The sequence below is a fragment of the Elaeis guineensis genome, chromosome 16, assembly GCF_000442705.2.
Source record: "Elaeis guineensis isolate ETL-2024a chromosome 16, EG11, whole genome shotgun sequence".
In the NCBI taxonomy this organism is placed as follows: domain Eukaryota; kingdom Viridiplantae; phylum Streptophyta; class Magnoliopsida; order Arecales; family Arecaceae; genus Elaeis; species Elaeis guineensis.
Window position 1 is genome coordinate 14,997,081 of NC_026008.2, and position 27,133 is coordinate 15,024,213.

Below are 27,133 nucleotides of genomic sequence, written 5' to 3' on the forward strand. Positions count from 1 at the left end.
CACAGTAGGGTTAAGGGTGAGCGTGACGGCGGGTCGTCGTCTCGAGCGCGCATCGCCATCCCCCAATTTTCGCTCTTCGGCGCCTGGCCTCAAATTCGAGTTTCATTTTGCCGCGGTTTGTTTATTTCCTTCCCTTTCTTTTTGAATTGAATTGCCTTGCTGAAACCTCTGAAGAAGAGGAGGAGATCGATAAGGAATACCATGGTCACCAGCAGCAAGCCTGCCTTCGAGGGCCAGTCGCTTGAAAAGTTCTTCGCATCCTTCGCCTATAAAGGAGAAGGCGGAGGACATGGCGATGGTATCAGGAAGAGGAACAGCAGCAGAGGAGGAGGAAGTGTTGATAAAAGAATAGGACAGAGACGGCTTCTCCTTAGCCCTAACAACAACAACAACAATACTCCTCCACCGCCGCCGCCGCCACCACCACCACCACCACCATCATCGTTACTCCAGAGCACTACCGAGACCACCATAACAAAACCGCCGAGCATCCTCAATGGCCTGTCACCTGTCGAGTTCATTGCATCTTTTTCCTACAAAGGAAAAAGAAGGGTTGATAATAGAATAGGAAAGGCAGAGGACCTTCTTAACCCCGGCACTCCTCCTCCACCACCGCCTGTCGTCAAGTATAGAAATGGGAGGAAGACAGCCGCCGCTGCAACCACCACCACCGTCAGACGGGTCAGCCGTTTCTTCCCTCCTCCTGCCGAGAACTTTATCGTCGTTGATGGCAAGAAGGATATCACTGAGAAGGGGAAAGCCCGTTCCGGTGGCGGGACCACCAGGAAGAGGCCAAGGACGACAGGCAACACAGGCAGCACTGATGCGAACCGGCAGCCGCAGAAACGCAGCAAAGGGAGGAGAAAGCAACGCAGCATCCAGCTATCTGCTAAGGAGAAGTTTTCGGACGCCTACAAGAGAGTCAGTGATCACGATATCTGGGATGCTCCACGGTCGTCCCACAACCTCCTGCAAGAAAGACACTGCTTTGATCCCTGGAGGGTCCTGGTTATATGCATCCTGCTCAATAAAACAAACGGCAATCAGGTAGCTTTCCTTTTCTCCCCCAATAAATTACAGGTAGCTTTTCTTTTCCTCTTCTTAGCGAGACTGGTTATGCCTGTTGGAATTAATTTTAACATTATACACAAAATTTTGCTTTCACAATGACCCATTTGAATTTGTCTAGTAACAATCCATGTACGAACAGAAGGTTGTGGGACCAAGATTTTGCTTTTTCCTCCGAATCTACTTGATTCCTTTCTTTCCATGCCTTAATTATGCAAGGGCTGATTTTGTCCATCAGTCACATCTAAATGTGATGCATGCACAACACTTGTGTAAGACGACTGGACACAATCCAAAACTTTATAACAGCAAAATAATTTTTTTCAACTTCGCAAGGTTGCTTGAGTGAAGTAGGTATATTTCTGCAAAGAAGATGTCAATGCCCCCTCCCTATGGTTTGCTGGATGTCCCTTCTTTGATTTCATTGTAGAATCAACCATCTCAACAAATGATCTGCCTTCTGATCGAGACCAGATTTGGAATAACACACTTGAAACCCTGCCCTTGTTGCTCTTCTCTTGCATCAAATGACCTTCAGGGTTTGACGTTTGTTTCTTGTCCTCGGTTGCATAAGGAAGATAACAGAAAAGGTTTTATTGGTTCATTTGCAAAGAGTATCAAATTGACACAAAGCCAAGAGAAAAAAGCTCTAAACATAAGAAATGAGGTGGCCTAGGGATGTCAGAAAAGGGGCCCAGATGTTTCGTTGTTTGCATTCATGATTTTTTATCAGTAGATTTAGGGTGTAACTCAAAAAAAATCTGGTAAAGGATTTCTTGAGGTTTAATTAGTTAAAAGGCTGAAGAAATTTGGAAAATGGTTTTTCTGCAGAATTTTGGATTGTTTAGGTTTTCTCATTATATATTTGAGAATAAAGGGACAAAGTGGATGATATACACTCTCAATGACTCAACATATATTTTATGGTGAGGGTTTAAAATGATTGTCGTTGATGAGCACTCTAAAGTTAAAAGAGAATTCGTATTGATGCGGCTGATTAGAGTAATTTTATCAGTAAACTGTGAGAGATTTCATCTTTGTTGTTATAAAAGGAAAAATTAAAAACGAACAAGGAAAAGACAGAGAATAGTGTAATAGGCAAAAAAACTTTGACTAAATGGACTAAAGTTGTTGGGGCTGCCAGGTGGACTCAAGGCTTTCATAGTATGGTTGAATATAGAACCAAAAAATCAAGAATACCAACCTCTTTTGTTGCTAATCCTATGTTTTTTCTTCCTTTATGTCCTTCCTGATTTCTTAAAAGCTTTCATCATCTATATCACATACCATGTCCTTTCATTATGTCACACACTTGACCCATGCTTACATTACATCTCCAATTTAGAAGGTATCTGAACATTGATGGCATTTGATAGGCTTCAAGCTTTTAAAGCTAGATTTGGATCCTCCATGTTCAACATTGCTTGCGCTAGATAATAAGAACAAGGAAAGTAACATACATTGCTTGTGGCGAAAGCTAAAAGTTCAAAGGCAAGAAAAGATGTTAATTTTAGATCTTAAGCAATAAAATAGAGCAATATTAGAGCAATTGAACCATACAGCCCAGATTAATTTTTGAAATAAGATTTTGCAAAGTTAGAAAGCTCTTTCCTTTCTCCATATCTGTTTTAGTCCAAGCTTGTATTAAAATAGTTTTGTAGTTCTTTTGATCGTTTTAGCAACATTATGATTCTTGAATTTGGAAAGTAGCTAGGATTGTATTTGGTTTCTTGAAGTATTGGCTTGTTTTAAGAATTCACATTTTTGTTTTCTAGAATTCATAGAGGAAGATTTAAAAGATATTTTACTGTTCTAGAAAGAGTGGGAGACCACATGAATTTCATTTGTTTCTGCTTTCCTTGAACATCACTTTTGTGTCATCATATCATGCCTTATTTCTTCCATTCTGCTCTTCATGATAATGTTCTACTTGTGCTATCGCTATGTTCTCCTAATTTTGTTTTGGTACCACCATTGCATGATTGTGCCAAATATATTTTCAAAATTTTTGAGGTGTTCTTGATGTTGTCGAAGGTGCTAGTCTCATATGCCCTTCATCAATTCTTGCCTATTTCTTTGGACCTATTTTTCGGGTGTATTAATTTTTCTTCTTTTGCCCTGCTCTTTTTTTTTTTTTTTTTTTTCTGTTCATAAAAAGAATTTCAGATCTCGCAAGCTTTGGGATTTATTTGAAATTTAACAATTTTATTTTGAAGCCTTGAAGCTACTAAGGCTACAATAATATGTCAAATTAGTTGCTGCATGAGCCTCATTCATGATTCTCAAAATCAAAATTTTATCATATGAATTCATGTTAGCATTAACTCGATCTGAAGTTTCCCACATGGAAACATACGATTGTAAAGTTTCTACCAAAACTCGTGTCACTGTATAACTAGTTCTCATTGTTAGAACCAAATAAGTAGCTAATTAATCTGCATCATGGATGAGTTGCCACATGCCACTTCATGGCCCCTTTTCATGAACTTTCTTTGAAAGAGTACATGTAAGGTATAATTATTTCTTAAGTTTTATGTTCTCATAGCTCACTCTCATCAGATTCTTCCCATATGACTTCTTGTTTGGGCAGTTGGAATGCCCCTACAATAGCGGCAAATAGTGATAGTCAACAATTGCTGTGTAAGGTGTTGGGATTCAGATGCACAATGGAACATGGATTTTAAAATTTTTAGGCATGCATCAACTATTGATTACATAAGGATCTGAATCTCAATCCCAAAATCACCTTGATGACATTCAATCAAACACAGAGAGATAGCAAATAAAATATAAAAGGGAAAAAGGGATACCTTTAAGGAGATACTGATTGCTCGCTGATTGACAGGTTTCTTAATTCACATCCACGAGGTATCCAAGCATATGCCCTCTAACAGTGATCTACACAGGAACCAATCAAGAACTCTCCCCAAACAATTTTTCTTGAATCCCTTCTCAAGGAATCTGGCCTTTTCTTTCTTGATTTCCTTCTCAAGGAAATCAATACCTTTCTTTTCCAAGAATCTTTCTTGGATTCTTTCTCTCTTAACCAATAACCTTTCTTGGTTTCTTTCTTGATTTTTTTCTCAAAGAAATCAGCCTCTAAATTCTTGTTGCTGAATTCTTCTCAAGAATTCAGCATGCCCTTTCCAAGAACCTTTCTTGAATTCTATCTTCTTTTTATCAAGAAAACTTTTTGATTTCTTTTCTCCCTTTTCAAGAACCTTTCTTAAAGGAAATCAGCATGCCCCTTTCTTTCTTTTCCCTTGGCCAAGTACCCTTCTTGGCATGAAGGGAATACATCGTCCAATTCTTGGGCATGTGAGACTTTGACGCATGAGGAGGGAGAGGAGGCTTTTGGACGTTAAGACCCTCTTCACGTGTTCCCTTCTATTGCATACCCAACCCACTTCCCATGTTTCTTCAAGGCATGAACTCTTCACGTGATGGGATGTTGAAGGTGTGGATGATGGGGCGCTAAAATAAGGAGATGCAAGAAAAAAGAGAGCGCACAACCATGGAGGTGTGAGACTCTCTTCACATTTGTTGGTGCAGAATTCTGCCGATGCCGGAGAAGCTGGAGTCGAGGGGATCACGGCCGCCGTCGGAACCTGCAAGGAAAGTCTAAACCGGAGTTGGGGGTGCTTCGGCAAGACCCTCCGACGCTCAAGTCAGTACTCTGCTTCAACAGAAATGGAGCATTCGAATGAGATTTTAGCAGAGTTTAGAGATAGTACTTAGAACTTAGAGGAGAACATATATGGGGGGTCTCTTTTATAGACGGGAGAGCGTAACCGATTGACAGCGACGTCCGTAACTGCCTGGTAGTGGGCCGTTCGAGTCCACGTGGAGTTTGTTACGGAGAGTAGTGGTGTTCGTTGTCGCGACTTGCCGAAGAGTGGTGGGGCCACGTGGAGTTTGTTACAGAGAGTGGAGTGGTGTTCGTTGTCGCGACTTGCGGGGAGTTCGGACCGGACGGCTGAATCTCGGTTGAGACGTCTGGTGGAGCGGAATAGCTCTCTGTCTCAGCAATCTAAGAGAAGCTCGGATGTTTTCGAAGTTGTTGACGGGTTAACAGTTGTTGGGTGCCTTAGGCGTTGATGCTGCAGACGGAAGTCATCTGCTGTAGAAGTCCGGACGGAAACTTTCTGTTGGAGAAATCTGGCTGGAGTCCGATCGCTAGAGAAGTCCGTTTGGAATTTGTCTGATGTAGAAGCTTGTCTGAAGACCGTCTGCTAGAGAGGTCCGGTTGCATGAGGAATCCGACAGAAAGTCGACCGATAGCAGAATTTGGAAGGCGCAATAGAAGGTTGACCGATAGAAGAGTCCGGAAGGTGTTGTGGAAGTTCGTCCGCTGGAGGAGTCTGGAGGACACCGGAAGGTCGACCGCTGGAGGGGTCCGGAGGGAATTTGTCCGTTGGAGGGGTCTGGTTGGCACTGTTGAAGTCCGGTTGGTGCTGTTGAAGGTTGATGGCTGGAGAGGTACGGAAGACACCGGAGACAGTCGGTCACTGTAGAAATCTGGTTGCTGGAGCCCGTTCGTTGTAGAAGTTTGTCTGGAATCCATCCGTTGTAGAAGTTCGGACGGAGTCCGATTCTTGTAGGAGTCCGGAAGGAGGCCGCTTACTGTAGAAGCTCGGATGGAGACCGGTTGTCGTGGAAGCTCGGATGGAGACCGCTTATTGTAGAAGCTCGGATGAAGTCCACTTACCGTAGAAACTCGGATGAAGTCCGCTTGTAATAGAAGTTCGGACGGAATTTGCTTACTGTAGAAGCTCGGATGAAATTTGGAAGGCGGTCGACCACCGTAGAAACTTGGATGGAGTCTGGTTACTGTAGAAGTCCTGCTGCTGGAGAAGCTCGGACATTGACGAAGTCCGGAAGAAGCTCAGAGTAAAGTCGATCGTGACAGGAGGAAGTTTGGAAGAGATTCGGAGAGTAGTCGATCACTGTAGAAAATCGGCTGACAGTGAAGCCCAGAGAGCATTTGGAGCAGTCCGATAGACGACTGAAGGAGCTCATTATTGGAGAAGTTTGGAGGGTACGGTAGGAGTTCGGACGGCTGGGGGAGTTTACAAAGACGCCGCACAAGGTCGGAAGCCGGAAGAGTCCTGGGAGGGTTGGCCTCTTACGAACTTCGGTTGGGGTTATTTTATACCCAACACTAGTCCTCCTACTTTCGAGTTCGGGTTTCGAATGAATAAAGTACAGAGAAATTTTCTTAGCCGAAGTTGCCCCCCTTGATTTCCGTACTCGATTGTTTTCAGATATGTTGGCGTTTGGCGCGCCGGTGCTGGAGTCTTTTCAAATCGAGGCGACTCGAAAAGATTTTTTCGGAAAGCGTCGGACCGTCTGAAGCTGCTGTCGGTCTCCCTCCAGACGGGACCTCTTCAACTGCCGCAGCTGCCGTGACCGACCTTTCGGAGGCGTCGAGCTCCTCCACTTCTGCTTCAGAGGTCTGAGACTTCTAATTTTGTACTTTTTCTTTGTTACAACTTTTTTTCTTTCTTTTGTACTTAAGAATTATTCAATCAATGAAATCGGATTCCTCTTTACAGAGAGCTCCTTTTTCTCCTACTTTTTTTTTCTTTTTTCTTTTTTTTTTTGCAATGATTTGCGTTGTGACGCTCTTGTTTCTCGACAACAGTGCCCTGTCGAAGCTCTTCCCCTACCGCAGGGGATTCCTTTGAAGTCTATGATCCGGGATCTGAGAAAGAAAGTTCGTCACCTAACGAAGAAATCAAAGAAGATGGACGACGAACTTCACAGGTTGAGGAAGAGCCATTTGGAAGCCACCATGGAGGTTACTCGCCTTCGGAACCTCCACAAAAAGGACTTCATGGATTATAGTCGGAAGAAGGCCAACTTCGAGAAGGAGCTTGAGGAACTCCAGAAATGCGCCAGCGACCGATCTTGGACTCAGGCCTCCAAGATCAGCTCCCTCGAGGTCGAGTTGGCGGCCGCATGGAAGAAGATCGGTCAATTGTAAGGGAGATCGTCTTGGTTTCCAACTTAGGCTGACTACGGCTGGGACTGGTCGAAGAAATTCTCCGACCTCCAGAAGCAGCTACAGGATGCCGAGACGAATACAACACTTACCGGGTCGGCTGGTGCGGGCAAATAGACAACTACAGAAGGAGGCTCAAGACGGCGATCGATGAGGTTGCTTGCCTTCAGAAGCAGTTGTCCGAAAGAGCCCAGGCCGTTTCGGTTCAAAGCTCCGACGAGCTCCGATCCTTGAGGGGGACCATGGAAGAACTGTCCGTAGTCCTTGGGAAGGAGAAGGCCGAACTGCAGCGGCTAAAAATTCAGCTGGCCTATGAGCAGCAGGCGGTCAAGGATGCAGAAGCGGAGTCTGAACTTCTGAGGAAGAGGCTTCGGGAATCGGAGGACGAAAGCCGGCGGTTTCACCAAATGTATCGGGAGATGCTGTTAAGAAAGAAGAAATTGGAAGAAGAAGTTGAGAACTTAAAGCAATCCCTGATAATGGCTGGAACTGAGAGTCCGAAGTCAGAAGAACCGAGCTTCCTTAGAGCTTCTTTTACGTTTTGTTCCATGTATTCTTTTCTTTTCTTGTTGTTGTTTTTTTTTTGGCCTTCAAAGGCTTTTGTAATGCTCTCTTTACTAATGAAATGAAAAAGAATTTTCTCATTACCTTGTCTATTCTTGCTCTGAGTTGTTGTTTACCGAGCTTCTCTTGTCTTTTGTCTTATTCGATATCGACGTTGTTTGAAGGTTCCTGATCATCGTCGTGTTGATTTGTCCTTTTTGTTCATGACCGAAGGTCTTTTCGAGGCCATTCGAATTTGACGCTTTCTCCCGGTGTTCGAGTTTGGGGCCCAAACTTCTTGTTACTTTGAGGAAGTCTATTTTCTCCTGCTAGTGTTGGGTTCTCCCTTAGAGACTGAGGATTTTTGATAAGAGTTTTCTTCCTCGTTGAGACGAGGTCCTTTGTGTTTTAGATGTAGTTCGTTTTTTCCTTATCTCTGGCGTAGCTCGTTGCTTTCCCTTTTTCTCTTCCTTTTTTTTTTTATGTTTGGACGAGGGTTTTCCCTCTATTCCTAACGGGATTGTAGGGGTGTAGAGGAGCCGTTGAGGAGGCTTTTCCCCTCATCCGATCTTAAACGATCAGATCTTCATTTGTGTCAAGACGAGGTTCTCCTCCTGTTCCCGACGCAGTCAATTTCAGCTCATGTTAGGACGAGGTTTTCCTCCTGTTCCTAACAGGGCTGTGGGGGCACATAAGGATCGTTGCGAAGGCCTCTCCCCCCATCCGGTCTTCGACTTTGCTCATGTTAGGACGAGGTTTTTCTCCTGTTCCTAACATGGCTGTGGGGGCGCATAAGGGCCGTTGCGAGGGCCTCTCCCCCCATCCGGTCTCTTAATAACCGGATCTTCGACTTTGCTCATGTTAGGACGAGGTTCTCCTCCTGTTCCTAACATGGCTGTGGGGGCGCATAAGGGCCGTTGCGAGGGCCTCTCCCCCCATCCGATCTCTAAATAATTGGGTCTTCGACTTTGCTCATGTTAGGACGAGGTTCTCCTCCTGTTTTTAACATGGCTGTGGGGGTGCATAAGGGCCGTTGCGAGGGCCTCTCCCCCCATCCGGTCTCTTAATAACCAGGTCTTCGACTTTGTTCATGTTAGGACGAGGTTTTCCTCCTGTTCCTAACATGGCTGTGGGGGCGTATAAGGGCCGTTGCGAGGACCTCTCCCCTCATCCAGTTTCTTAATAATCGGATCTTTGACTTTGCTCATGTTAGGACGAGGTTCTCCTCCTGTTCCTAATATGGCTGTGGGGGCGCATAAGGGCCGTTGCGAGGGCCTCTCCCCCCATCCGATCTCTAAATAACCGGGCCTTCGTTTGTATCGGGACGAGGTTCTCCTCTTGTTCCTGACACGCTTAGTTTCGATTGTCTGAAGGAGCTACTTCCTGTCGTTATAAGCTCATGCCAAAAGAAAAGATATGCGAATATGAAATTTTTATTTAAGGCAAAGTTATCGGTAATACATTCATAAATTTTTCGAATTCCATGGTCGCGGAAGGTTCGCTTCTCCGAGCTCTTTTAGATAGTATGTTCCGGGTCGGATTACCTCCCTGACTTCATACGGACCTTCCCAGTTTGGGACAAATTTTCCTTGGTTCTGAGGTTGTGAAACAGTGGCTCGCCGAAGTACTAAGTCCCTCGCTCTGAAGGCTTTGCTCTTGACCCGGGAGTTGTAGTAGTGGGCTGCTTTCTGCTTGTAGGTTGCCATCCGAACTTGAGCTGTCTCTCGCTTTTCTTCTAACAAGTCGAGGTTGGCCTTGAGATCCTGTGAGTTGCGCTGCTCGTCGAATGCTACGACTCGCGCCGACGGAAGCTTGAGTTCAATCGGGATAACGGCTTCTGTTCCGAAGGCTAAGGCAAAAGGGGTCTCTCCCGTGGGCAGTCTTTGGGTAGTTCGGTATGCCTATAACATATGATAAAGCTCGTCTGCCCAAGTTCTCTTTGCTTTTTCAAGTCTTGCCTTGATTCCTTGCAACAGAGTCCTTGCTCCATCGAACTCTGCGGTCCGGGCTTCTCTGCCTACGAGCTCGGGGGGGAGTTCGGACACGCTTGTGTCCGGGGAGAGTTCGAGAATGTGGTCGAGCTTCACTCGGCCCTTTTTCAGCTGCGGGTTTACTGGAGTCACCCACTTGCCGCTCTTTCGCGGCCTCCTCGTCCTTCAGCTTGAAGGCTTCCTCTGCTCGGGCATATCCTTCGGCCTGAGCCAGCAAATCAGCGAAGTCCCTGGGATACTTCTTTTCTAGGGAAAACAGAAGGTCATTCTTTTGAAGACCGCTCTTCAGGGCGGCCATTGCAACTGATTGGTCCAAGTTCCGGACCTCCAATGCGGCGGCGTTAAAACGGTTGACATAAGTTCGGATGGATTCTCCTTCCTTTTGCTTGATATTGATGAGGGACTCCGAACCTCTCCGGGGACGTCGGTTGCTGACGAAATGAGCCGCAAACTGGTGGCTCATTTGATCAAAGGAGAAGATAGTATCCGGCTTCAGTGTTGAGTACCAATTTTTTGCTGCTCCCTTCAAGGTAGATGGGAAAGCTCGGCACAGGATGGCGTCTGGCACGTCATAGAGCAGCATCATTGTCCGAAAGGCCTCCAGATGGTCAACCGGATTCGAGGTCCCGTCGTAGCTCTCAAATTGGGAGAGCTTGAAGTTCGGCGGGGTCGGTTCCTGCATAATCTTTTGAGAAAAAGAAGGGTCAGTACAGACATCCTCACCGTAAGCAAGGGGAGCATGGCGGAGCTCTTCGATCCGCCGGTTCATCTCTTGGAACCTTTGATCCAGGAGATCCTCTCGATTGCGAATTTCGAGGGTCTTCTGAGAGAACGGAGGTAGGGACCCTCCGGGGGTGGAATCGTGATTAGACAGAGGGCTTTCTGCCCTCTGCTTCTCCTTTCCGGGGGATACAGGGCGACTGACCCAAGTGGGCCGCCCGATTGTCGGATTCTGGAACTCCGGCGATGCTCTTTCCAGCCGCACAGATGCCTGCGGCGGCTGCTGCTGCTGCATGGCCTGCACCACTTCGGTGAGGTCCCTGACCTGCTGAACCAGCAGGTTGAACTGCTCCATGCCGACTGCTGTTGCCGGAGGAGCCTGAAAAATTGGAGATGAGGCCGGAGCTGGCGGATCTCGCTGAGATCTGGTCATGGAGGCCGTAGATCGCCTGGTGGATGCCTTTTGGGGAGGCATCAGGTTGGGATCTGGTCGGAGAAGAAGAAGATGTCGAAGAAGATGACTGGAGACAGACCCGTTGAGTACTCTTTTAAGAACAAGGATCCTACGAAGTACAGGCCCTTCCTCTAGCGTCAATTCTGTTGGTGCAGAATTCCATCGATGCCGGAAAAGCTGGAGTCGAGGGGATCACGGCCGCTGTCGGGATCTGCAAGGAAAGTCTAAATCGGAGTTGGGGGTGTTCCGGCAAGATCCTCCGATGCTCAAGTCAGTACTCTGCTTCAATAGAAATGGAGCACTCGAATGGAATTTTAGCAGAGTTTAGAGATAGTACTTAGAGCTTAGAGGAGAATGTATTTGGGGGGTCTCTTTTATAGACGGGAGAGCATAACCGATTGACAGCGACGTCCGTAATTGCCTGGTAGTGGGCCGTTCGGGGCCACGTGGAGTTTGTTACGGAGAGTAGTGGTGTTCGTTGTCGCGACTTGCCGGAGAGTGGTGGGGCCACGTGGAGTTTGTTACAGAGAGTGGAGTGGTGTCCATTATCGCGACTTGTCAGAGAGTTCGGGCCGGACGGCTGAAGCTCGGTTGGGACGTCTGGTGAAGCAGAATAGCTCTCTATCTCAGCAATCTAAGAGAAGCTTGGATGTTTTCGAGGTTGCTGATGGGTTAACTGTTGTTGGGTGCCTTAGGCGTTGATGCTGCAGACGGAAGTCATCTGCTGTACAAGCCTGGATGAAAATTTTCTGTTGGAAAAATCCAGTTGGAGTCCGATTGTTAAAGAAGTCCGTTTGGAATTTGTCTGATGTAGAAGTTTGTCTGAAGACTGTCCGCTGGAGAGGTCCGGTTGCTTGAGGAATCCGGCAGAAGGTCGACCGATAGTGAAATTTGGAAGGCGCTATAGAAGGTTGACCGATAGAAGAATCCGGAAGGCGTTGTAGAAGTTCGTCCGCTGGAGGAGTCTGGAGGACACTGGAAGGTCGATCGCTGGAGGGGTCAGGAGGAAATTTGTCCGTTGGAGGGATCTGGTTGGCACTGTTGAAGTCCGGTTGGCGCTATTGAAGGTTGATGGCTGGAGAGGTACGGAAGACATCGGAGACAGTCGGTCACTGTAGAAATCCGGCTGCTGGAGTCCGTCCGTTGTAGAAGTTCGTCTGGAATCCATCCACTGTAGAAGTTTGGACGGAATCCGGAAGGAGTTTGCTTATTGTAGAAGTTCGGATGAAGACCGGTTGCCGTGGAAGTCCGGATGGAGACCGCTTATTGTAGAAGCTCGGATGAAGTCCACTTACCGTAGAAATTCGGATGAAGTCTGTTTGTAATAGAAGTTCGGACGGAATTTGCTTACTGTAGAAGCTCGGATAAAATTCGGAAGGTGGTCGACCACTGTAGAAACTTGGATGGAGTTTGGTTACTGTAGAAGTCTTGCTGCTGGAGAAGTCCGGACATTGACGAAGTCCGGAAGAAGCTCGGAGTAAAGTCGATCGTGATAGGAGGAAGTTTGGAAGAGATTCGGAGAGTAGTCGATCACTGTAGAAAATTGGCTGATAGTGAAGCCCAAAGAGCATTTGGAGCAGTTCGATAGACGACTGAAGGAGCTCATTATTGGAGAAGTCTGGAGGGTACGGTAGGAGTTCGGACGGCCGGGGGAGTTCAGAAAGACGCCGCACAAGGTCGAAAGCCGGAAGAGTTCTGGGAGGGTTGGCCTCTTACGAACTTCGGCTGGGGTTATTTTATACCCAACAACATTAAATCCTCTTAAGGCATTATTCCTTCTAGGTGTTAGCCCTTTTAATAGGTTGAGAAATAGGTTGGCTCAACTCCTAATCCAATTAAGAGTCCAACTTGATGGGGATTCATGGGTCTAAATATATGCTAGACGTTTGACCTAAACTCATAAGGATTTCAACCAAATCCTTATTGAATTAGAACTTCTTAAGCCTAATCAAAAAATTCTTGACTAATTTTTTTTTGTGTGTGATCTATTGGGTTCAACATCTAGCCAGTAGTAAATCCAAGCTTGTGTCAACCTAATCTAATTAGGTTCAAGACATATTAAGCTCATGTGTTACAATTAATTAGAACTCTTTTAATTAATTACTGAATTAAACTTTTTAATTTATGAGAACCTATAAGTCAAGATTGATGTCTCGCAATATGTTATGGCTATTCAGAAGATGTGAAATTTTGATAGAATATCAAAATATCCTTCTGTGGTGAGTTACTATGTAATTCAATCCTTCGATCATACAACATTCCCAAGAAGTCATGAGTATGGAATCATGTCAAATTCAAATACCTATTCATATGTATTTTGATTTGATGATGATGACTCGGTTGATAAAATATTAGAAATGTTTTCTAATTTTCATCCTACTTTGGCCAAAGACTTTCTGAGTCATCATCTTTTGAGATCACATAGGATATTCTCCTCTTATAAGGAGTGACCGATTTTTTGTTGACTATTCACAACTTTTATGCATACTTCACTATACTCAGAACATTCCAGACATGTCTCAGAAAGTCATGCTAGAGTATGAATCAAAGTATAGACTATATGCATAAGGTATCATGGTGATCTCAGGTTTAAAGATCACTTGTACCACTTTCACTGGAGAATCATCTTTTGGCATGCTAATAAGGCTCCATCAGATATTCTTTCTGTGGATCAGTTCAGTGAACTCATTCTTTAATGAGTACTCACATTTTTGTATTAGTGTCTCCACAAGTGATTGTAAGATCAATCACCTTCTCCATTGAGCATATATAAGATGTGTCAGTCTTATCGGTATTATCGATTCCCAACTCGATGATCCTACGACTGGGAACGTTTAATATCGAAGCTATTGAGGTTTTAGGTCTCACTGACATGATTTCATCATGGTCCTAAAATCATTGTCCTAATCTATGGCGTTCGTCATAATCTTAATCAAATCATAAATGAAATAATGAGATGCAGTATATGATGAAACACAATGTTTCATATTATTTAATGAATAATCATGTCATGTATATGAGTAGGAAGATCACTAAAAAAAGTTTTATCGTATTATCCATGCGATTGGCTTGTAGGACATTATTCTTTCATCAGGTTCTAGTTGTGGTTTCTGTATCTATTCCTCTCCTGTCTTTTTCTTCCCTTTCTCATTCTCTCTTCTTGCCTTCCCTCTCAATCCTTCCTCGCCTTTCTATTTATTAATTTGATGTGCTGGCATATTTTCCAACATGGACAGATAGTTTGTGTAGCGTTGCTTCTCCCAAATCAGAATCACCTTATGCACAAAGCATTCTTCCATCACAATAACAGAATTAGGTAATGTGCTTATGTTTGTTGGCCTTAGCTAGTAGCAAATTATCACGCATAGGCTCTTATCACCTTATCAATACATTTTGCCTGATGTCTAAACTTTTTTCTTACATTGTTCTTTGATTTTGGTTTGTATAGAGCCACAAACAAATCATATATCATCAGCTTTCTATATCTGTAGTTACAATCATATAAGTGATGGGCTCGACCTTAGCTACAAATATGATTAGTTCGTGCTTGAGATTAGAATCTTATTTCGCACATAATAACCCAATATTATATATTCATTGATTCTGGTATATTACTCAAGAATCCTAATGGCATCCCATATTAGTAATTTAAAATATTCTCATACTCATGGGCATCATAGTTTCATCACAAAGGAAAAAAAGTGAGAATGATGAATGTGGCAACATGAATGGCTTATGGGGTTTATTACAACAACTCAAGTCAAACTTGAGAAGGTAGTGCATTTGTAGCTATAAAAACTATATTTGGTATGCTCGTGTGTTATTTCGTGCCAGGCCCGAAAAGACATAGCAAAGAGAGAAGGGTAGATGGAGAATTGGAGAGGAAAAGAGAAGGGTGAGGGAGGGGAGGGAGAGGGCGGGGAGGCCGAAGGTGGTCGTCAAAGGACCGTGAGGGCCTCGGATGACTGGAGGAGTAGACGAGTATGAGAATCAGAGAGAGAAAGAGAGAGGATGGAGGGAAGGAGAGGGAGAGGACGGACAGCTGTCAGCCAGCCAGTTTTCTCTATCTCCTTCCCTCCCCCCCTCACTCTCTTCCTCTCTCCAGGAGAAGGCAGAGCTCTAGTGGCCTTGGCAGTCCTCTGGCAGGCTCCGACGGCCTCCTTGGCCTTTCCCTCTCCTTTCTTCCCCTCTCTCCCTCCCTCTTTCCTTCTTCCTCTCCCCATCCTTGCTAGTGTCTCATTTTGAATGCTGGAGCCACGTCGGTCAGCTGTTGATATGGTTCGGCATGCTCGAACTTGGTGGATGGATGTATGTGTCCATATATGTATATATTGTTGGACAAATACATGTAGGTATCCGTAGATGCATGTATGCTTATATGTTTGTATCATGCACGTGTCTGTCCATGTATGGATGGATGCATGCACGTATGTATGGATGGACGCATGCATGCTTGTATGTATGTATGTATAAATGATGCTTGTGGTCTCAAACACAATGTACTTGTACTCATATTTGTAATCTAAAATATTCTTCAATACTTGTAATTGTCTTCTGCCTAGAGTAATGTGGAGCTTTGGAACTCCACATATGTTGGGTCAATTGCATTATGGACCTATGTGAATGGATTGCACTATCAAAAGTAGTTTGTTACTTTGTAATGAAAAGGTTTTGGAGGCAATGTTTTTACGATAACCTATACTACTCTAAGAACAATGTCTATTCACAAAAGATTTTCTTTCAAAAGTGGTTTCTTGTTGAAAGGTCTTGGAACCAACTTCTTGCTTTCCTTGTAATCTGATCAATCCCTTTCTCTCTAATCTATATTGGCAAAAGGTTTGATTTTGTTGGTTCGCCACACCTAATAGTGATGCATGCACAACTCTTGTGTAAGGCGGCCTAATACCATCCAAAATTTTATGATGGACAAGGTTTCCAAGTGGGATGTGTAGTTTTGGGTGGAAAAGTTGTGGATCTTCCTATGGTTTGATAGATGTCCCTTTTTTGATTGCTATAGAATTAGTCATCTAATTGATTGATTGCTCTTCTTCAGAAGACCATACTTGAAATTTTGCTCTTGTATTTCATCATATAACATTCATAGTTTAATAATTATTTCTTCTCATTGGTTTCATGAAGAAGATAGCATCTTAAAGTTTGTATGGATTGTGTTTGCAATGAATACCACTTTGACTCAGAACCTAGAGCTAGAGTTTTGAACAAAAGCAATCAAGTAGCCTGGTGGTTCCAAAAAAGGGGCTTTAGATGTTGTTTGCCATTCTGAATTGTTTGACAGTTTTAGGTATAATTCTAGAAAGGAGAAAATATAGGGAGCTTTAAGGTTAGGATTTCATGAGGTTTTTAGATAGTTGGAAGGTTGAAGAAATCTGATAAATGGCTTTCCATGGAAGTTTGTTGTTTTTTGAGGTTTTCTTATTGCCAATAATAAAGCGATAAAGATGATGGTATGGGGTCTTTGCAACTTGACCTATATCTTATGATTGTGGTTTGTAAGGATTGGAGTTTATAGGTGAGGTGACATTAAAGAAGAGATTCATATTGTGTTGGCCTATGAGGGTGACTGTATCAGAAACTGTGATGGGACTAGCATATCTGATCTTATTGTTGTATAAGGGAAAAAGGGGCGAAAGGAAAAAGCTTCAAATTAGGACCGCCAAACTTCATAATGCTTGTATATTGACTTAAGTTGGTGGGGCTGTTGGGTTGACTCAAGGGTTTTATGTTAAGGCTGGATTTAGAGACAAAAGGAAAAAAGATCAGATTTACTATTGAGTTTTATGTCCTTGTCTTGATAATGCTTATTGTTAATCCTTTGTCTCTTCTTCATTCTATGGATGCTGGTGTTTAAAAGATTTCCCCATCTGCATCACATGAACTTTCTCCTTATGTCATATGCTTGAACAATGTTTAGATTGTAGCTCTAGTTCAAAAGCATTTGAATATTATTAGCACTGACCTGCTACAAACTTCAATTGGGATTCACCTTGATGCACATTGCTTTTACTAGATATGTGTAAACAATCTCTTTTAATAGGGACGTAGATTGTACAATTTGCAATAATAGTTGCAACCTTAGTTTAATGCAACATTTATATTACGTGCAATATATTAAAATTTTAGTATAGCTGCTTCCAACAATCATGTTTGGGATGTCCCATTACTTTTTTCGGAATGAGTGTAGAAATGGATTGATGTGTGTCGTGGTTTTGTAATTGGCTTATACGATTTACAAAAGATGAGCGCTTGTAGTCAAACATCATTAAATAACCTATTTAGAAACCTTTCATGAGGGATGATGTAAAATTTGGGCAAACAAAAATAATAAAGTGGAAAAATGTTTAGATTTCTTGATTGATTTCTTCAATAATTGCTCTCTTTTCTAGATGTATATTGAAATTTTAAAAAATTATAAATTATATAATAGAAATATATTTTTTTAATGATATTAATTTTCTATCTTCTTGACATTTTGCCCCTAGGTATCAAATATTAGAACCCGCAAATTGGTCGGGTCGACCTGTGATCCAACACGGTCCGAACTTGATTGGACCTAACTCATCTATATTTAAAGACTTGTGGATTGGGTTAGATTCAAAAATTGGACTCGATCTAAAACTAGGTCAGATCTGGATCTTTTATTTTTTTCTGATTGAACTCTGATATCATTGGGGTGTATGTGTCAACCCTATCAAATATAATGATCCCCTTAACTTATGCCTTTTCTAATATTGGTCCTCTCGCAATCAAGCTTCCTTAAGTCTTAACTGGTGTAAACAATAATTTACAACCCAATAAGTGCCAATTTAAGTTTCCACAATGCTTGGCTCACTATGGAAGCTTGACATATTTAAAATGTTTACCTCAATGGCTTGGTCTCTCTTTCGATCACTTAGCTTATTATGGTAGTTTGGATAGATTATTGTGGCAACTTGGGTGTTATCCGCTAGTTTTGGAGCATACAAGGCAATATGAAATCTTCAGTGAAGCCATATAAATCCTTATTGATGAATCAGTAAATCGGATGGGGGCACACAAATCCTTCTTCCTATTGATATACATGAGACCGTATAAAATCGTTGAGGTCATTTGACCAAGCATCCTTATATCATTATTGATAATTTTAATGAGGCCACATATCACTTATCAGATGTCTAAAAGCTTCCTTATCAATAGTTTGAACAAGGCTGAATATAACATTGACGCATCTTAGGTCACATTTCGATGGAAAGAGAGGAAGAAGACGCATGAAACAAAGAAAAAACAGCAAAACAAAGAAGGAACCCTCTTCGTTAGAATTTTATTTAAATAACATGAATAAACTGATTCAACATCGGTCAGGGGGCCTTATAAACTAAAAGTCCTGATTCAACTACAAGAAGGAATTCGAAATAAAATAAAACAAAAAAGAAATCAAAACTAGACTCTACATTGGACTAGGACTCTTGTGCGCTTTCATTGATCTGTCAAACAATTGAATTAGGCTCTGAAACTCATAGTAGCGGTGAAGCAGCCAGCCTCATAGAGCTCGAAAAGAGCTTTTCGGAATGGGGTCATAATAGTGATTCTGACATCAGATGAGAAAATTATGGCTGTTCTAGCTCGATAGTGTCGAATCAACAGGATTAGGTGCAATCAGCTAGATTTTGGATACTTTCGGGTCCTGTCCCTTGCATCTAGATACCGATCTATCAGGATGTCTGCATCATGCTCCCCGGACTAGGAAGAACTCATGCTCGAGTTGGAAGCCTCCTTATCTGATGAATCATCTGTATAAAGAATTAGATGCTTCACGTTGAATACATTAAAGATTCAAAGATGGCTGGGTAGCTTTAATTGGTAGGCATTGTTGTTGATCTTCTAGAGTATCTCGAGAGGACCAATCTTGTGCTTGCTCAATTTGTTGTGTTCTCCAACTGGATACCGGTCCTTGGTTAGAACAGCCTATACATAATCGCCAACTTCAAAAATAAGCTTCTTTCAATGTTTGTCGGCGGCCTCTTTGTACCTGACATTGCTGACCTTGATTTGTTCTTTTGACGGATTGATGGATGGTTTGGATTTCTTCACCAAAATTTTCAGTTTTTTCGCTGGATCTCCCCCTTGAAGTGATTGGCGTCAAGTCCAAAATACTACTTGAGTTTGATCTGTAAACCACCTGGATCAGACTGTAGCCTATGTTCTGGTTCACTGAATGGTTGAAAGCGAATTCAGCCTGCGCCAAGGCCAAGTCCTATGGCTTAGGACGGTCACCAGCAAGGCTCAACAGATTTCGCAGGCTTCTATTAATTGATTCGGTCTGGCCATCTTTTGTGGATGATATGCTGAGCTGAATTGTAGGGATGTACCCAATTTTGTCCATAAGTTCCTCCAAAAATGACTCATAAATTTGGTATCTCGATTAGAAGTGATGGTGTTGGGTACTCCGTGTAGGAGAACAATCTCCTTGAAGAACAACTGAGCAATATTAGATGCATCTAAGGTTTTGCGGCAGGCTATGAAGTGCGGCATATTTGAGAGTCGATCCACAACCACAAGCACTGAATCGCATCGTCTTTGCGTCACAGGTAACACCAACACAAAGTCCATACTGACCTCCTCCCAAGGATGATTAGGAATAGGCAGTGTATAATCCAGCATTAGTAGCTGTACCTTTTCACACCTGGCACAGCTGACATCGCTGCACATGTCGAAACACATCATGCTTCATCTTCGGCCAGTAGTACTGTCTGTGGATCAGCATGAGGGTTTTATCTTTATCAAAGTGATCTTCTGCATAGAGTTTCTGTACAATCTTCTCTCGCAAGGAACAATTGGGTATACAAAGCTGCACACCAAGAAACAAAAAACTGTCCTGCACCTGGTAATCAATCCGTTTATTAGTCTGGACTGTCTGAAAAATATTGGCAAAGATTGGATCTCTGGCATAAAGATCCTTCAATGCATCAAAACCAACTATCTCCACTCGAAGAATACCTAAAAGCTTGGCCATTTTGCTCAGCACGTCCGCCACTCGATTCTGAGCATCAGATTTGTCCTTCACAACAAAGTGAAACTCTTGCAAGTAATTCACCAACTTGATATGCCTGCGGCTTAGCTTTTTCTGACTGTTGATGTACTTCAGGACCTCATAGTCAGTATAAAGGATGAACTCTTTCTGGATTAAGCAGTGTCACCATTGCTGAAGTGCGTTAATCACAGCATAAAATTCAACATCATATGTGGAATAGTTTAGTTTGGAACCTGATAATTTCTCGTTGTGGAAGCAAACGGGTTGCCCTTCTTGGCTAAGAACTCCACCAACGTCTGTAGAAGATACGTCACACTCCATCTCGAAGATCTTGAAAAAAATATGGTAAAAAAAGAACAGCAGAAGCAATTTTTCTTTTGATCTCTTCGAAAGCGGTCTGCGCTTTAGGGGTCCACTGAAAATGCCTCCCTTTCATACAATCTATCATGGGAGACATGATGGAGCTGAAACTCCTGATAAATTTTCGATAAAAGGATGCCAAGCCATGGAAGCTCTGCATTTCGGTGATATTGCGTGGAACCGTTCAATTCTGGATGGTCTGCACCTTCGATGGATCTGTTTGTAGTCCCTCAAATGAGACGATATAGCCAAGGAAGGTTAGACTATCTGCCATGAAGCTGCACGTGGTATTGGCATATAGTTTTTTTTTTCTCAGGGTACCAAGAACTTCTTTAAGATGATGCAGGTGAGCTTCTAGGATAGGACTGTAGACAAGTATATCGTCAAAATAAACCACGATAAATTTATCGATGTATGGTTACAGCATGTGGTTGTTCAGCCTCTTGAAGATGCTCGGCGTATTGGAAAGCCCGAACGGCATTATCAACCACTCATATAGGCCCTTTCTTGTCTGAAGGTTGTTTTCCACTCGTCTCCAGATCGAATCCATAACTGATGGTAACCACTTTTTAGATTAATCTTTGAAAAGATTTTGGCTCCAGCTAGCTGATCCAGCATATCATCCAGCTTTGGGATCGAAAATTGGTACTTGATGGTGATTCGGTTAATTGCTCTGCTGTCTATGTATATATGCCATGTATTGTCTTTCTTGGGAACCAACAGAGCAGGCACTGCATACGGACTTATGCTCGGTTTGATGTAGCATTTGTCCAGCAGCTCCTGGACCTGCCTCTGCAACTCGTGGTATTCAGCAGGGCTCATGCGGTATGCCGGTTTGTTTGGTAGGCTCGATTTTGAAATAAGATCAATGTGATGAATATCTTGTTCTAATGGAAGTCTTGCAGGCAATTCTTCAGGAAAAACATTAGAAAACTCTTGAAGGATAGGACATACCAGAGATGGGATTTTTTCAGCCAACTTGTTCTTTTCCACCACTGTCAAGATGTAATCGACCTCCACTGCTTTCTTCAGATAGGAGTGCTTCGTCAGAAGATTGATGCTGTCATTTGGCTTTGATTTAGGGATATCTTCTTTCATCGAGGTCAGGGTGATCTTCTGATTGTCATTCCAGAAGGTGTAGATGTTCCGACGTCCATCATGTGAGCATCACAGTCATATTGCCATGGCCTCCCCAGAAGTAGATGACAGGTGTCCATGCCAACAACGTCACACTAGACTTTGTCGAAGTACTTTTGCCCTATTGAAAACGACACCAGGCAACAGCTATTGATAACCACCTCGCTTTCTTTTTGGAATCAGGATAGCTTGTAAGGATGGGGTTGTTTTTTGGTGGACAAATTTAACTTCATGATACCCTCTTAGGAGATGACATTCTCGCAACTTCCTCCATCAATAATAACTTTACAGATTTTTTTCTCAATTATACAGCATGTATGAAAGATGTTGGTCCATCTCCAATCTTTTTTTTTAGAACAAGCATGCTCTTTCGAACCACTAAAACATCGCCTTTATCTCCAAATAGCATGGAATCATCCTTCTCGTCACCTTCATCATAGGCAAGCTTTTGGTCCTCCCCAGATGGTTCTTCTTTAATCAGCAGATGCTTCTCGGATCGTCCCGTAAGCTTTTTACAGTTATTTCGCGTGTGTCCAATCTCATCGCAATTGTAACACCGCAGAGTTGATGATCCAGCTGCGGTTGGATTTGAGGATCTTGTATCTACAATACGAATAGGAGGGTTAGTAGTATTGCGTTGTACGTCCCTCTGATTTTCCATCGCTTGATTGCTACGTGAGGGAGTTTTAGATCTGGATATAGGTCTTTGTCGCAGCTGCTCCTTAGTGACTACAGCACGGGGGTATGCCTTTTTGACGGTCCATAGGATGTGGAGTCTCGAAGCATCCAAGATCTGCTGCCATAGTCCTTCCAGATATCTCGCGACCATTTGTTCTTTGTTCTCCGCCAGATCGTTCCATGCGACCAATTGGTAAAATTCTTCCGTGTAATCATCTATGGATCTAGGCCCTTGACGGAGGTTCTACAGGCATCGATATAAGAACTGCGTGTAGTTGAAAGGCAAAAATTGCTCCCTCAACGTCTTTTTCATGTTCTCCCATCCTATATTTTCAGCTTATCTTTGTGCTTTTTTTTTCAACTGTTGCCAGCAAATAGAAGCCTGGCAAGTTAATTTTAAGGCAACGAGTTTTATCTTTTTGTCGTTAGGTATCTTCTTGTACTCGAGGATGCACTCGATCTGATCCAGCCAATCGAGGAACACCTTCATTTGTAGACTATTCGAATATTCAGATAGATCTGCTTTGATGGAATTGAACCAGGGGGTTGGACGCTCGAACGAATTACCTCATCTTTCACACCGGCATGTGGGAGCAACTCTGGAAAGGGTTCTCAAAATCTGAAGCCTCTTCCTTAGATCTACGATCTTCTGGATCTACCTCAAATCTCGCCTTTGATTTCCAACTGTGTAAGACGTGCAGTTAGCTCCATCATCTGTCTCCTCAAATCTTTACACTCCAACATCAGATCTCGTTCCTGCTGCGTGATTTCATCATGGGCCGCCGCCGCTTGATTTGCAGGTTGGTTCTTCTTGTGGCCATCACCCGCCATTTGGACTGCAGAGAAGAATCTCTGTTCATGGATCTACTGGGCTCTGATACCAACTGATGCAGTCTAGGTCACGTTTCGATGGAAAGGGAGGAAGAAGACGAATGAAACAAAGGAAAAACAGCAAAGGAAAGAAGAAACTCTTATCTCTGAAATTTTATTTCAATAACTCGAATAAACTGATAACAATGTCGGCCAGGGGCCTTAATAATGGACTAAAAGTTCTGATTCAACTACAAGAAGAAATTCGAAACAAAATAAAATAAAGAATAAATCAAAACTAGACTCCATGTTGGATTAGGACTCTTGCACGTTCTCATTGACCTGTCAAATAATTGAATTAGACTCTAAAATTCGTAGTGGTGGCGAAGTGGCCAGTTTCGTATAGCTTGAAAAGAATTTTTCGGAATAGGATCAGAATAGCGATTCTAACACCGGATGAGAAAGTTATAGCCGTTCTAGCTCGGCAGTATTGAATCAACAGGATTAGGTGCAATCAGCTAGATTTTCGACCCTTTCGGGTCTTGTCCCTCGCATCCAGGTACTGATCTGCTAGGACGTCTGCATCAAACACCTCTCTAGAGGTCCACATATATCTTCAAGTAGGGTATTCGTTTTAGTTATCAATTCTTTTCATATTGTAAGAAAAAACTTTTCATATTTGATATAAAATAAAAATCTATTTGATATCAAATAACAAATAAATATACTTTATTTCATTCTTTTAAAATAATTCTTAAGAAGTTACTATTTAAAATAACTGAAGATATTAATAAATTCTACGTATTCTATATGTATATATAAGTAATTGTTTTAGGAAAAAGGGTTGGCTCAAGATTATTTTTTATTTATGTTGTAATTGTAGAAACTATAAAAGGTAGACCAATGTGATTTAAAGGATAGTGTTTCATATAGAAGATGTATCATTAATTATCCAATACTTGTAATTACGTTATGGGCTAAGGCATTATTGGCTTCATTATTGTTTGATTGTGGAATCAAAGCACAGTGAAGGTTGCGAACCATGGAAAAACACCCATGAATTGCTTTGTTCTATCTTAATGATGCAGATGTCGGAATCAGATTGAAGTTTCCTACTTGCTGAGTCCTATATTAATTTGCTCAAATTGATGAACCAGTAAGGCATAGGGAACAAATTGTTGTCCCTATCGATAACAAAGCCTAAAAAGAAGGCATTGTATTTGCCAAAGCTTTATTGATTGGATTCGCATGATATTGGTCATGACCATATGCAAGATAAAAGGTACTGATTGATGTGGATCTTGAGGTCAATGATCTGGGAAGTAGGAAAATAGCCATAACTATCATAAATACAATGGACCTTCGATATTTTTCATGACTTCCTTACCCTGGAGTAGCGAGTTCGATATATAAGTACGTGAATATGCATGGTGCTACGGCCAACCTACAATCGGATGCAACTGCAGTGATGTTGAGAAATTCTTTGGTTCCTCTGACCAAAGTAACACAATAAGTGATTGCATAACCATAAAAGAAGAAAGGAACAATGTTCCAATCTGTTACTTGCCCTGTTTCCTTTCTTTCAGTCTTCAGAAATTGGCCAATGTCAAGATCTTTGGGAACTTTGTACTCAATGTTCTTCAAACCCTATTTTATCTCGTACCATACTACAACTGCTGGAAATACTCTACTGAGCGCAAATATATCATAGAACCTTTGGTGCCACATTTCTTTCTTTTCTTTGTTTTTTTTACCCGTCAACTGCACATCATGTTGCCACATGCACAGAAAAGGATCACAGCAAAAAAAAAAAAAAAGGATAAGGACAAAGTGAACACATAATCTTAACAGGATAAGATAAAGTGGAAAAACAACTTGGATGCAGAGTTGAATGGCTTAATGGAAAACCCAGAAGTTTAGAAAAAGAAAGGAAAGGAGAGAAAGTAAGCTGCATATATAACATATCTGATTTCAAGAGGTGAAATGGATTTGCTTGTTTGAAATAATTCTTCCCTGCATGGCTTTGTTGCTTGCTTGATCCCTAGATAGGTTGCTGCTGCTCTTTCATTCTTATAAGGTTTCAATTATCAGCACTGGAGCGACTTCTAGTGACTAGCCAGAATGAAATGCCAATGTACATGCTGAGCAGTAGCGAGACTACATCCCCCCGCCCCATTAAAAAAACTTCAGAAGGCCTTTTTGTAATTTGGAAAAGAACTGATAATGCAAACAAGTTCCAAACAAAAATTGAATATGCATATGGATTTCACTTGTCATGGCCATCTACCAATTCACAGGTCACCTCTGGTACAGGTTCGAAACGTATTGCCAGGTTTTTTCCTTCTGTGTCCCAATGCGGAGTCTGTTTTGAAGGAGGGTGTTAAGGAGCAGATTGTGGGTAAGTTGTGGAGCCTGGGCTTGCAGTGGAAGCGTGCTGGTTTGATTGTTGAATTCTCTAGACGTTACTTGGCAGGTTACTGGACTCATGTGACCCAGCTCCCGGGCATTGGCAAGTAGGTGGATCTAACTTTAACCTCTTTATTTCCATCAAATGGTTTGAGGTTATTTTTGTGTTTCTTGTGCAATTATCCAATCGTCTGGCTAGCTTATTTATGGTGGGTTGATATATGTTTTGATGTGTCTTGTCTACTCCACAGGTATGCTGCTGATGCATACGCCATATTTGCTGCAGGCAAGCTACAACAGGTGAAACCCCAAGACCATAAATTAGTTGAATACTGGAAGGAAGTTGGCGAGATGTTATACAGAAATAGCTGACCATTACCAGTCCTTTTGAAGCTTAGTTTTATGTTTGAAATGGCCATGTTTTGTTCACTTTTGAGTTGCTGGTGTCGGCCAGTTTGAGACATCTGACTTTTGTCTTTTTTGATGTAAGGAATGGCAAGAGGTACAGATCGGTTTAGCTTTATCTAATTTTGTAAACTATGATTTCTTGTGTCTATGGTTCAAGTTATTGCTGATGGCATTGCTTGGATTTATGTTATAGGTTAGGTTTACGGATCGGAATTCCTAATAGATAGTTTTTGTGTTGTCTGATGCATGTGAGTGGACAATGTTTGGCAGTGGTAGAAATATACATGTATTGCATGGAAAGACTGATCGCCTGTGATTTATTGGTCAAAATGGGACGGTTGCTCTTCCTTTTTCTTCTATATGTTGCAAACTAGATTTCCGCTTTCAAGATAATTGTGAAATTTTGGCCTGAAAATTAAAGTCTGGCTTTGGGCGCAGTAGGCTTGTAATATCTATACACGACTTGGTTTCAGCGCGGCATGAGCTTGAACGTGGACCCAGCTTGAAACTCGGGTGGAATTGACTTGAATGGAACTAATGTAAGGAATTAAATCTAGCTCATTTTTTTCTTTTCTTTTCTTTCTTTTTGAAAGTAACAATTTTTAGTAAATCTGAGAATGAATATAACTGATTTGTCGATAAACCTATGTTTCACCATCATTAAAGCATGCATCTAGAACTTCTAAATTATGTATGAATTTAGTTAAGAAAAAAGTTTCAGAAGCATGAGTTTGCTCTAAATTGTTCAGGTCTACTGGCCACTTGCCATCGTTATAGACCATCCTCTTCATTGTGGGAAACATAAAAGTTGAAAATGGATAAATTGTAATATCCAGAGGTCATGAGGATCAAGAACTTTGGATGAGGATGAGGCGAGCAGTTGGTTTTGATTGCTTATAAGTCTCATACAGTGCATCACTAAGATTTGATACTCATGTTTTGGTTGCCTGTCACCAAGATCCTAAGAAGCAACAAAAGATTGCTATTGTTAATGCAAGATTTTTGATTTTATGTATACATCTCTGGTGTTTATTGTTGGTGCCCAAGACCTAATTTGATGAAGTTAGTGATTTAGCGAATAGAGATTGGTCGGCTCGACTGGAGTTGGACCATGTGATATGAGATTTGGCTTGCAAAAATGAGAAGCAGTCAGAGGCTGTCGGAATGTATTTGACGGGTCACATTTCAATGCTTAAGTCAGGTAGAGTTTTAGTAGAATAGAGGAGATTCGAGAAGTAGAACAATGAGCCAAGAGGGAGGTGAAATTCTCCTATATGGAGATAAACCTCGAAATCGATTATAGCCAACATAGCACAACCGATAAATCAAAGTCCATCGAAAAACCTATGGCAAGTAGACTTTCTTTGTCTATGGTGTTCAGGGCTGATCCGGGCGTTGAAGAAAAGATCTAGTAACATCAATCGCTTCAAGATCTTTGGCCAACTATTTAGGTCCCCTGACCACCTCATCCATTCTTTAGCTTACCATCTAGCTCATTGGCTTGGGTTAGATCATCCTCAGAGGTA

The 27,133-nt window shown here is 42.3% G+C and overlaps 1 protein-coding gene across 1 annotated transcript; it reads left to right on the top strand.

Annotated features, from left to right (window-relative positions):
- Positions 1-25,977, top strand: LOC140850796 (uncharacterized). The gene is made up of 3 exons (XM_073250127.1): positions 1-1,047; positions 25,107-25,306; positions 25,451-25,977. The coding sequence occupies exons 1-3, from the start codon at positions 202-204 to the stop codon at positions 25,569-25,571; spliced, it is 1,167 nt and encodes a 388-aa protein (XP_073106228.1). The 5' UTR covers positions 1-201; the 3' UTR covers positions 25,572-25,977.
- Positions 25,978-27,133: the final 1,156 nt, after the last annotated feature.

Coding starts and splice junctions, on each gene's coding strand:
- LOC140850796 (XM_073250127.1), top strand. CDS start 202: ATGGTCACCAGCAGCAAGCCTGCCTTCGAGGGCCAGTCGCTTGAAAAG. Junction 1,048..25,106: donor ATAAAACAAACGGCAATCAG/GTAGCTTTCCTT, acceptor CCTCTGGTACAG/GTTCGAAACGTATTGCCAGG. Junction 25,307..25,450: donor CAGCTCCCGGGCATTGGCAA/GTAGGTGGATCT, acceptor TCTACTCCACAG/GTATGCTGCTGATGCATACG.